The sequence below is a fragment of the Plasmopara halstedii genome (assembly GCF_900000015.1).
Source record: "Plasmopara halstedii genome assembly, contig: Scaffold_3120, whole genome shotgun sequence".
NCBI lineage: Eukaryota > Oomycota > Peronosporomycetes > Peronosporales > Peronosporaceae > Plasmopara > Plasmopara halstedii.
The window spans coordinates 1,477,125-1,489,097 of NW_020190023.1; the positions used below are offsets into that span (position 1 = coordinate 1,477,125).

The 11,973-nt window shown below is 46.0% G+C and overlaps 4 protein-coding genes across 4 annotated transcripts; 1 reads left to right on the forward strand and 3 right to left on the reverse strand.

Moving 5' to 3' along the window:
• Positions 1 to 280: 280 nt before the first annotated feature.
• Positions 281 to 2,817, reverse strand: PHALS_07840 (protein transport sec23 sec24-like protein; the record flags this gene model as incomplete). Its single annotated transcript, XM_024721378.1, has 2 exons — positions 281 to 313; positions 385 to 2,817. The coding sequence occupies 2 exons, from the start codon at positions 2,815 to 2,817 to the stop codon at positions 281 to 283; spliced, it is 2,466 nt and encodes an 821-aa protein (XP_024586483.1).
• A 1,548-nt stretch (positions 2,818 to 4,365) lies between these two features.
• On the reverse strand, positions 4,366 to 5,145 carry PHALS_07841 (uncharacterized protein; the record flags this gene model as incomplete). The annotated part of the gene is made up of 5 exons (XM_024721380.1): positions 4,366 to 4,537; positions 4,623 to 4,684; positions 4,759 to 4,869; positions 4,927 to 5,019; positions 5,056 to 5,145. The coding sequence occupies 5 exons, from the start codon at positions 5,143 to 5,145 to the stop codon at positions 4,366 to 4,368; spliced, it is 528 nt and encodes a 175-aa protein (XP_024586484.1).
• Positions 5,146 to 5,971: 826 nt separating this feature from the next.
• Positions 5,972 to 8,657, forward strand: PHALS_07842 (Origin recognition complex, subunit 4; the record flags this gene model as incomplete). The annotated part of the gene is made up of 5 exons (XM_024721381.1): positions 5,972 to 6,337; positions 6,406 to 6,570; positions 6,637 to 6,719; positions 6,792 to 7,471; positions 7,825 to 8,657. 5 exons carry the CDS (start codon positions 5,972 to 5,974, stop codon positions 8,655 to 8,657), a joined length of 2,127 nt encoding a protein of 708 aa, XP_024586485.1.
• A 165-nt stretch (positions 8,658 to 8,822) lies between these two features.
• On the reverse strand, positions 8,823 to 10,513 carry PHALS_07843 (uncharacterized protein; the record flags this gene model as incomplete). Its single annotated transcript, XM_024721382.1, has 4 exons — positions 8,823 to 9,446; positions 9,516 to 9,699; positions 9,766 to 10,231; positions 10,300 to 10,513. 4 exons carry the CDS (start codon positions 10,511 to 10,513, stop codon positions 8,823 to 8,825), a joined length of 1,488 nt encoding a protein of 495 aa, XP_024586486.1.
• Between the last annotated feature and the right edge of the window lie 1,460 nt (positions 10,514 to 11,973).

Consider the following 11,973-nt stretch of genomic DNA (forward strand, 5'->3'; position numbering starts at 1 on the left):
AAGTGCCACGAGGCAGAAAAGGAGCACGCGAATAACAAAGCAGAGAAGACACATATGAACCTTTTTGAAACTAATGAGTGCTACAAGAAACATCAATTTCTGTTCCTACTGATGTCAGAGGTACCTGGAATCCCCATAGTAGTATTCCTTATCATAATCATTTAGCGGCTTCCTCTTTTGAACCGATCCGAAGTATACTTGACTTAACGGCATACTACTGCTCTATGACTTTACAGACAGATTCATGAGATGCTCCATAAACACTTTCAGACTGACATCGTCAGTGAATATAACCTCGCCCTGGCCGTCCATACTGTTATGCGTGACACTAGGATTCAGTTTCGCCATCAAGAATCGCGATTGCGACTTGTGCTGGTCACATACAACATATCGAGGAACAGGGAAACGCGAGTCCATGATAAGTTGAGCATCAGCCTGTGGGGCCTCCAGCAAGTTTTTAAAGTTCTCGTGCGCAGGATCTTCATGAAATTTCTGGTCACGCCAAGCAGCGATGGTATCACCGTGAAAGACAACAACGTAAAAGAAAGAGTCCAGGAGCAGAATTGTGTCGGAACGCACACTAGCAGCATCAAGTAATGCTGGTACGGGTGGACCGTTGAACGAATACGAGAGAAGTGACGGCTGAATCATCACAAGCGAATTTGTCGTGCTTTCGCGTAGCAAGCAATGACGATAGTACGCACTTTCGTCAGGTGAGTAACCGAACACAGTTAAAAACTGTGATCGACGCAGGTGAAACATAAATTGAGGGAAAATTGCAAACTCAGGTGATAAGCGGAATGAAGAAGGATCATCCTTGCGATAGTCGGCAAAGCGGGCGGCGAGACGAATAAGCGATCGATCAATCCAGCGCATTATATCGAGTTGTTCTTCTCCCTGATCCGATCTATGGACGGCAATACGCGCTAACAAAACGGCAGCAGCTTCTTGGTCAAAGCCTCGGCCAAGCGTAGCAGTGTCATTCGGGTCAACATTCCAAGGTCCGCAAATCGTTGTCACACGTGTGCGATATCGTCCGCTGGCATGCTGATAGCGTGTAATTAACTGAATATAGCGCGCCTTGCCGGGTGCAAGCGGCGTCTGATTTGAAATGTCGAAATAGATAGCTAGTGTGGTGTTGGGATCAATACCGCCCATTGACCAAGCATTCGTACCTCCAACTCCAATCTCTACTTCAGAAACATTCTTTGGAGCTGCACCTTGGCGCTTCAAAGGAGCGCAAGGGCCAATCGCACCCGCCACCTTAAATTCGCGGCTAGTGAGCACCTCGACTGAGGCTGCAAAGGCCATCGTAAGTTGGTCTCGGTCACAATCCGCCGCTTCGTCCGAAAACTTGCTGAACATGCGGCGGAATGATTCTCGAAAGACTGATTGACCAAAAGAATCAGCAAGGACAATGACACCACCAGTCTTCTGCACACATGCTGCCATTTCCATCACACCACTCTGGTCAAGCGAGCACGCAAATATATCAACCACGTGACTCGAAGCAACACACCGGGACGCCAAATTGTTGTAGTGGACTAAAGCTTTTTTAGTGAGCGGTGCTTTGTCCTTTTGCAGATCTGTGTGAGAGCGAATGTCTTCCTTGCGGTCACGACCAACGATAGCACCCGGACCGATAGTCGGAGGTCCACCAACAAACATCATGATGCGAGCGCCTTGACCACGAAACGTCGCTTCTAGAAGTCCAACGCATACCGACATGGCAACCCCCGTGCATCGCTGGGGTCGTTGATCAGCCGCCACAGGCCACGGATCACGCTGAAGATCTTCGAGAATGGATTCTAATGTAAAGCCGCACTCAAACACTGGGAGCAGAAAACGAGCCGAATTACTGGTTTGCAGTTGAGGCTGCTGGGTCTGACCAGGTATCTGCTGTTGCTGTTGCTTACGCGTGGCAGCTAAACCGAGCATATCGTGCACCTGCTGGGCTGTAAAGTCTTTACTACCACGAAAAACGTGCGACTTGGGCACTTCGGGGAATCCCAGCTCGTGTACATGCACCATAGTGCCATACGTGACGAGACCAATGAGTGCATCAGGTGGAAGCTGATTCAGTGTCTGTTGGATAGAATCCTTAAGCTCCTCAAGCTCCTCTTCGGGAAGACACGTATCAATACAGAAGACAAAGACAGGTGGTCCTGCCTGTCGGTTCTGAAGCTCATACTCAAGCGTTGTATATTGCGGAATCAGTTCAGCTGGAAGATTCTCTTGTGTGATATTCTCAGCGTAGTGTGGCGGGAAGTGGTTGCGCGTCACGCAGAATGGACACACCCATAGTTTGGATACAAAGTCAACTTGACAAAAGGGATTAAGAACTGCGGCGCAAGCTTTGCAGTGAATTGGATCGTACTCGACGGCGGGGGGCATACCATCAATAGGCTTCAGCGGCTGATAAAGACACCCTGTGGGCATCACGCAACGCGTCTGTTCCAATTTAGTGCAGGGCCACGAATTCCAAGAGAAACGCACTCCATCCTTTGCCTCCATGGCATGAAAATCCCACTCCTGCGGCTGCATGCCAGGCTGGTAGCCACCTTGTTGACCATACTGGTTATAACCTCCCTGTTGGCCATACTGATCGTAGCCACCCTGTTGTTGTTGACCGTACTGATCGTACCCGCCCTGTTGCTGGCCGTAATGCTGCTGTTCATAGACGCCTTGGGGCTGTTGACCGTACTGTTGGTGTTCATATCCGCCCTGTTGTGTATATTGCTGTTGTTGTGATTGTTGCTGCGATTGCTGTTGTTGACCGAAGCCACCTTGCTGGTGTTCGTAGCTACCTTGCTGCATCGTTTCAATCAGAAATTACGGGCTGCGCCACGTGTAACGCAGCACTTTGTACATAAAAATAATAGTACTATTAATATCATAGTCAATTCGATCTCGCTCAAGACATTCAAGGCAAAATTACAGTTGCATCGATAAAATTAAGAACACTATCCTGACCGAGAGAACACATTTAATTCTAGGTCGAAATTATGGAACTCGTACTGGTCCCACCTGATAATGATACGTAGTCATTTCCCAGGATAATGGGATATATCACGGATGTCAATACATCCCCACTACTCTCACCTCAATTGTTCATGTAGGTGCAGTCAATTGATTTATCAAGTTTGGCAAACTATGGCGTTGGAAGAGGGTTGGTCATGAAGTCTCCAATCCGGTCAGCGGATGGGATGTATTAGATTGCGAGATCCATCGTTTTGGAAAGCTTTACGCACGAAATGGTAGCGTAGATCGATGTGCTTTGTTCGAGAGTGTGCTATCACCATCTTATTGTCAATGTTCACAATTGTGGGGTGTTTCCAAGCTCCCCGAGAAGATAGCAGAAAGCAGAGAAAAGAGCCACCGCTTGCTGGCGCTTCGACTTGTAGATCACTGGAGCACTGGCCAACAGCACTAGAACTCTCGATGTCGAGAGCCAAGTCAAAGTGTGACTTGCCCAATTCCCATCCACAAATGATCGGCATGGGAGAAGTCACCACCGCGGTAGCAAATACCGAACGTGCACGTGCCAAGCAGGTAGTGTAAGACTCGAGTTGTGACTTTCTATGGGCCTCTGAGGGGTTCTCAAGAAACTGTGGAAGTTCACGTAATGGGTGGCACGCAGATAGTTGAGATGGGCAGCCAAAGTAGTTGAGGAACAGTTGAAGTGGAGATTAAGCAGTCTGAGTGGGTTGGTCAGAACATGACATCCGTGATACAATGTTAGAGGGCGACTGGGGCAATTAAGTTTTAGAAACGGTCGATGACGGTGGGGTTGCCAATTTTATCGACTCATCATGAGATTTTGGCGGTTTGTTGGTCACATCATTCTTTTACATGCTCTCAGCTACTTGACGTGTAATCAAATACGAAACAGCAATGGTCTCTGGTGTCGAACTTCTTCCGCTTGGTCTTTTCAACATGCTCATGCACCCGCAAGCCATTGGTCTTTCACATCAATTTGGATGGCGTTGGGTCATGGCGGGCTGCATTTGGGAGCTAGTTGAGGATGTATACAGCAGTTTCAGTCGTGTCATCCTACCAAATCCTTAGGCAAATGCAGATATTGCAACCCATCTCAGCAACGGTGCGATTGGCTGGTTCCGCGAATCATTCTGTCGAGGCAAATATATTGAATAGTGCTCGCTTGCGCGTATAATCCGTTAAAATGAATTGCTGCAGAACTTTCCAAGGTTATCTGTTCTTACGCAACGAATACGGCTATGATACGAAACTCCATGAAGCGCCTTGAACTCCTTAAAATTTACGAAGACCTCGCTTTTAAACTTAATCTGGTACACCTCGATGTATCGAGACCACTCATAGAAAAACAACACGAAATTTTTGAACTCAACACCAGTTGAACCCATCGAACCACATCTGCTCCAATGGTGCTGCAGTATTAACCACATCGTTGTCTTTCGTGACGAACTTGGCGGTAGTCATCTTGCCGCAAATGCAACCTCGAAGTAGATCTTCCGAAGGCGATAATGACGGAAGCCGCGGAATTCTCCCCGCAATACTGTGCAGCATGACAAAGACGCGCATGCCGAAGGCTTAATTCATCCACAGCTACAGACACAAAGTTAGCCTCAGCCACAGTGCACGGGTTGGTACTGGCAAAGTCAGTATGTTCAGCTTTCTCGATTTTGTGCTGAGAATTTAATTTCTATAACAAAGAATTGTGTATTTGCCTCAAACTGAGCTTCCGCGCCGCGCGCTGTAAGCGGCTGATACACAGACCACCTTGTGGTCGAGACCGTAAACGTAAAGGACGTCCTTTACAAATGCAGTGTTACCGTTCTCAAGTATCAGGTTGATGGAGCCGGCGCCACATACATGCAAGCGTCCCCACTAGCAACGAGAATGTCTGTATATTGTCTGATTGGACGATAAGGCAGGAGATGTCACGGTCAAAAGATATGTGAGAATATCTGTAGAAACCGAGATTACAATGGCTTTAGCGGCCTCTGCTTTTTCATACATTGCTCGCACTTGTCCCGACTTCGTCGCAGTCAAAGCAGTGACCTAAAAAATTACCAGTCGATGTTGACGACTTCGCATTAAAACGTCCACTTCAATTTCGGAGCAAGTTGTGATCATAGTCACTGGTAGAGTTATGCCGACCATGAGGTCCTCCGTGGCGGCTGTGCGACGGGTCACGGGCAACACTGGCTCGATACGCACTTTCTTGCCTCTCACGCTTCTACATCGTATCCTCCTCGCAACGTAGCGCCGCCTTCACTTCATAGACTACCATGCTCCCTCATGCCTCGATACTCTTCACAATTGCGTCGTATCCAGGTGAAAGGCTTCGCAAAAATGATAGCCAAACGCCCATTTTCCTTGACTTTGTCATCCACAGACGCTAGATCATGCACAGGTCATCAAACTTGAGAAGGTGGCCCACTAAATTGTCGCCAGTAGTCATCACAAACTCATGAAGTTTCTTTATGACCTGAACGGTTGTGCAACTCCGTTTAACGCGTAAGTCCATCCGCGTGTTGGCGGCAGACGACGAGTTACGGATCATCGACTGTCGATTCGGTCTCAGCATCCTCGCAATGAGAGTCAGCACGCCACAACACTAGCTGTCTTCCACTCTTCAGTCATCTATGCTGTAGCAGTTCCTTCCAGGCGAGTACCATATGCCCAGAAAACTTTCGAAGGCAGCAGATCTCGTCGGTGAGAATCTTGCTGTTGCTTGTCATGGGCTAATAACCTATATATGCTCGCAGAGTACGGTTGCTCACACGACGGTGAAGAGAATGGTGTAGTAAGATCTCTCTACCAAAGTAATTCTAGCCTAGAAAACAAACGTTGAGGATTTGATACATTGCCGCTCATGCCGTAAGTTGTGGTAGTACACTGCACTTAAATATATGTAAATCTTAGGCAAAAAGTTAGCAGTTCTTGCACAATTCCACAAGAAAATATCTCTATTTTTTAGCTCTACATGGAAGCTGCATTCGCAGAAGAAGTGCGTTCGATGCGCTATGCACTACGTTTGCGTCTCAAGTACGAGTCCCAACAAATGTGTCCCACCAATAATGTAAGAGATGTAGAGACGGAATGTGCGGTATCAAAGCTAGAGATACTTTTTTCGCGTACGGTGCAATTTGGTGAGAACCAGTCGGGGCTACTACTCGGAGCTAGAGGTAGCGACCGGCACGCTATCGTGATGCATGCAATGCGCAACTTGCGCAACAGATTTGGAAGGTTCACAGTTGTTTATCTCAACGGTGTCATCTTACAAAACGAGCTCGAAGCTTTAAAAGAGCTCACGGCACAGCTCACTTGTACAACGACAGTCAAAAACTCAGTATGCGATTCAGATTGATATGAATTTAATGTTGGAGTAAGTTGACGGATTGATGGTTATATGAAAAGGCACTGTCATATTGGAATATGTACGAGTATCTACGCGGCTTGCTTGTCGCTAAAGCACAGATTGGAGACCACGTCATTATTATCCTTGATGCACTGGAGCAGTTTATCCACGAAACCAATAATGCAAAGCAATTATTGCTGTACACGTTGCTAGATTGGCTTCAGGTATGCATTCTCACCTGAAATTTTTTACAATCAACTTTCTCATACAAAACTTGCTTCTTACATTAGGCAAAAGATATCAAGATGGGTGTGCTAGGTGTAACAGATAACTACAATATTGTTGACAATCTGGAAAAGCGTGTGCGCTCTAGGTAAAGATTCATGCGAGGAACAGGTTGGCTTCAATGCGTCGATTTGAACTTATTGCTGCAGTTGATGTACAGATTCTCAAATCTTCAAATTGTTATTGAGCGACCCTCCTTTGCTCAGATACGGCAACATCTGATCCGCGTGCTTTCTATCGACAACTTCCAGTGGGATTCGTGCAGTGACATACAAAAACCGTCGAGCAAATACGTCGAGTCTTTTTGCAAGTGTTTAACCGAGCTGCTTTCAAAGCAAGGCAAATTTCTTGCAAGCCTAGAGTTCGATTACGACATTGGGAAACCTCAATCCTTCTTCTTTCGCCTTGCCTCTGCTGCCATATGTTACTTAGATGCTAAAAATCCCATTCTTACAGCACACCACTTTCAATGTGCCAGGCAATTGCTGGAGCAAGATCACCAATTGGCTGTACTAGAAACTGTGACAGAACACGGAATTGCATTGTTAATCGGCATGGGGCACTTGGAGAAAGCTGATCGACGCGTCTTTACTCTAGAGATGATATACGCTCGGTGGGAAAATTTTCTTCGCCAGCACGATATGCTCGCGCAACTACCAACACGGAGTGAAGCGCAAAAAGCATTAGATAATCTGCTGCGATTAGAGCTCGTCAAGGATGCAGGAGATGCATTTCACATTGAGCGTGGCGTGGATAGTACAATGAAGTCGGACACATCGAACTTACTTCAGCCCGAATATCGAGCAGTACACCTGAACTTTGCGCCTCGTACACTTGAAGGTATGTTGCGTAATGGAAGCATCAAGTGTTCGACACTTTTAAAAGAGTGGGCTATTAATGGAAGCTGAATTTTCTAACTATAAGTCATAAGTGGATGCACATTAAAATCTGCTTCATACTACACCAGACACCAGCCTATGGCTGCTGATAAGTACATGAATGACAAGACTTACCGTGGCTATCACTTGAAAATCTCAACGGATTGCTGCAGTCGCTCTACCGAAAATAGTCCCATCTTGTATTACGTGTACGCATAAACTCCCTTGATTTTTTGGACGTATATGTTACTTATATATGTGTCTGTAATTGATCACTTTCAAAAAGGAATCAATCATCATCAATTCTTCGTAAAGTTCGTCTTGGTCGACCATTGGATGCTGCACTAAGCGATGTTGACAACACTTTACAAATACAATGTCAACCCAAAGCTCTGGTGTATCAGCAAAAACCGTTGCTTAGATCTGGACATACAAATCTAGCAGCTTTTGCGCGAAAAAATACGAAAACGCTAGCACACACCATCTCTCCTTCACCCTTCATTTACTCAGGCTGTCGACGTGAACGCAATTTGGAACCGCTTCGAGATTTCCCAGTGAACCGAGCACCTCAGCCCCGAAGCTTGCGACGATCTCGTGCAAAGGGCTCGCCCCCGTTCACTGACACTGCGAAGAGTTCTTATTCTTTTCGAAAGACAAACTGTAATTTTACTTCGTCCGCATCGAAATTGGAACACGATCGGAATCACGCATCACGTATAATTGTCCGATTTCTTCGTCGAATTTGTCGGCTCGATGATCGGGTAGAAAAGGCTTTACTGCAGTGCTTGCAAGCGCAACGAGATAAGAAGTTGGAAAGATATCCTTTTGTGTTGACGGATAATGAACAGCTTCGGATTTTGCAACTATACAACCCACGCCTTTACGGCTCACATCACTGTGTATCACCGTTTGCGTTGAGCTCAAAGTCAATGAGGTCCCGAGTTCCTCAAATGGAAGCGCAAAAACGTTCCAGGCAATCTGAAATATTGATGAGGATGAGGATAGACACGGAACGATTGAACCAAACGTCAAGACAAAAGACGCAAGCATTGATCGGCATGATGACTACACATCAAAATGATTACCAGCGGCATGTTCCTGAATTACAATTGCGACCTAAGACCGTTCTCGGTCGTGAAGGTTGCTGAGAATAAGAAATCAAGCAAACTTATTGCCGCTTTAAGACAACACCACCGACGATTTTTCCTATCAAGGCTTGTTGGCACACCTTTGACCTGATAAATCATCGACAGGGCGTATACTACAAAGAGCAACTCGAGAACTGGTTGCACAAATGTGAACCGCTGAATCGATTAGTGAACACTGTCTCGCACTTCTGCAAGCTGTGTGCCAAGCAGGAACCATTCTGGTTTGCGAGTCGATCCTGCTGGTAGTTGCTCTTTGATCAAATGAAATGGTTCATATATCTTTATAAATTGTCCTTCGGATAAATTGAGGCAATCGGTGACTCGAATGCTAAATTGTGCTTTCACTGCCACATGGTTCTTTCTTAATGCACTCGCATCACTTTTTTCCAAGTCTGCTGCTACTTCGTAAATTTGGCATTCGTACAAATCGCAATCTGGCATCTTTAGACACCGTCGCTTTAGTCGAACAACTATCCACGCTCGGGCTTGGATAGACTCAATGACGCCAAACATGCCCTTTGTGTGACTATTTTGTTCTGGAAGCAAATGATGGCCTTGCGAGCGAATTAACGTGAGATCTCGGTCACGTTTACGAGTCGCTTTGCGAATAATGTCACCCAAATTTCCACGAATTTTAACGATCAAAGCGTCCGCAGCTTTCCGACCGATTGGTGCTTCAACTGAAAATGATTTAGGTGGTGAAAAATGTTCTGGTGCAAAATTTTCAGCTCGCATATGCTGATCAGTGTCACAGATTGCATCGGTCGCAATGTTTTCGTCTATATTAACCTAACATTTAAATCACAGGAACGCATGAGATGTATAAATTACATATAGCAGTGCCACAAGTGAGCCTACATTCGACGGTGAAGAATTCTTGATCGTCATTGATTGCTGCTGAAATATTGTCGTAGCGCGTTGTAGAAAATTCGCCAGCGACTTATTTTTCGTGACTGCACCTTTACTATCGAAGCTGGCGTTCATACTTGTTTCGTTTCGCATTATTACTGGCTTTGATGAATCCGCTGGCATCGATTTTCGCCTGCGTGTAGCACCAAAATAAATATAAAAAACTCACCTTTACTTTTGCATTCTCTAAAGCTCCGACCTTTTCGCTGACGACGTCTCCAATTGTGGGCTAAATTTCTTTTGAATTACTCCTAATGACTTGCGACGATTTTTGGTATCAGTAATTGAGGGTTTCCTTGTTCTCCAGCGTTCTGGCCTTGAGCTTGACGACTCAAATCCAAACTTTTGCTTGATACTTCTACTAGCTCGAGTACTCACATCATCGCAATTCGAACGATATTTTATAATTGAGCGTCGGTTGTCTTTAGTGAGGGTGTCGCTACTTGGATGATCCCTTTCGATGGCATGTGTCACGTCGTTGATAGCAGCGAAATTCGCGGCAACCGACAACAGGGAATTTCTACGATGGTTTTGTGGGTCTTTGTGTTGATCTGACTTATTCTCCTCGACGTTCTGCTGCTTTATCGAATTATATGTTGGTTTGTGTTGATCTAGCAGCGTCGCAAACGGATTTCCATTCTCCTCTACATCGTCTTCGCTGTAGCCTAGAATTGTAAGAAATTAAAGGTTTGTACAATTACTATACAAATAAGCTTAGACATTGGTAGCGCACCCAGATCGATAAGAAGCGGTTGCTGCTGACGGGAAAAGATCTGGCTATTTTCTCCTACCTCTTTTGCTGTTGATGTAGCCTCAGCACGAAGCAGCGAAAGGTTGTTTACAGAGTTTGTAGATAGCATCAAATTGCGATCGTTCGAGTCTGCCTCCAGGTCATAATACACAACGCGTTCCTCTTCTTCGTCAGGCACCAAGTTTCGGCTGTGCATCTCAACGCCTTGGAACAATTTTATTAACAGACCTTCGCAATTTGTGCTAGTATAGTATACATAGAACTGTTGTCATACATATACATTGTTTCCCTATGACACATTTGATAATAAAAAGAAAAACACATTTCACAAAGCAGCTTTTAGATGATGATTGAGCAAATTCGTACATATAAAGCTTTAGATTAGGATATTAAATAGTACAGATTGTAAAAGACTATACATCACAATAAATTTATAATATACACATGAGACGTGGCTTTAATGCCGTTCGATAGAAACAAGGGACCACGTGTCACAGACTTGACTGAGCCTTTGATGCAGCCTGTCATATCCACTTTTCCAGGGTGTGTTGTAAGTAAGCTAGAAGCACTATCGCATTAATTGCTGAAATCATGGCAGCGCTACGCACATATCGTCCACGTACGTGGCGCGGATCAAATCCGTCACTGACGACGTCACCGTCGTGACATGAGCAAGCTCATAATACGGTCTGCGTGACAACGGATCAGCCAAAGCACTCTGGTTTTCTGGCTTATACTTCACCTCGAAAATATATTTTGCGAAGAAGGAGAGTGACGTCATCCTCTGCGAGAGGCGAGGTAACTTAGTCGCAGTGCGTAGTGATGCATGATCTGTGTAGATCACAAACGGCTTGGAGCCGAGCAGGTGCACCCTGAATTCGATAAGTGCATACTTCGTCGCAAGTAACTCCTTGTCGAGGAATTGGTAGTTCTTCTCTGCAGCCGTGATCTAGCAAGATTCAAGCGCGATCACCCGATCACGCCCCTGGGCGTCTGCTTGCAGCAGTGCACAACAGATGACAAAGTCCGAAGCGTCACAGACGACACTGAAAGGACGATCGGGGTCTGGTAACGCCAGTATTGGTGCATGAAGGAGACTATCTTTCAAAAGCCCTCGGAGTCCCAACACAATTCCGCATCCTTCTTAAAGATATTCGATACTGGCCGTGCCATTTCTCCATAATTCTCGCTAAACTTGTGCAAGTAGTTGGCGAGGCCAAGCCACTTGCGCGAGTTCTTTTGGTTTTTTGGAACCGGCTAGTCCACAATGGCTTTGACTTAGCGGCATCCGCTCGAAGGCGACACTTCCGATGAAGCACCCCAAAAAGAAAGATCTTGTTCGGCGCCGTAGATGCACTTATCTGCATTATTATTCGCGCGCATGCACTCGAGCGCCGCTCTCGCATGGACGACATGGCTCTCTTCATCTGTCCTCCCGTGGCCCGCACGACTGTGGAAGAAGATGTCGTAGCAGTTTGTATGTGCCTACGCCCGGTGAAGCCTGAACAACTGCGCCAAAGGATGATCAAATGTTGCTGTTGCATCTGACAGCGCTTGGAACATTACTAGCCCTTCTTAGAGCATGCCACTCGAAGTGTTCACCGCTGTCAGCAGAATATCACTCGCTCTCATGAGCAATTGGTAATACCCATCGAC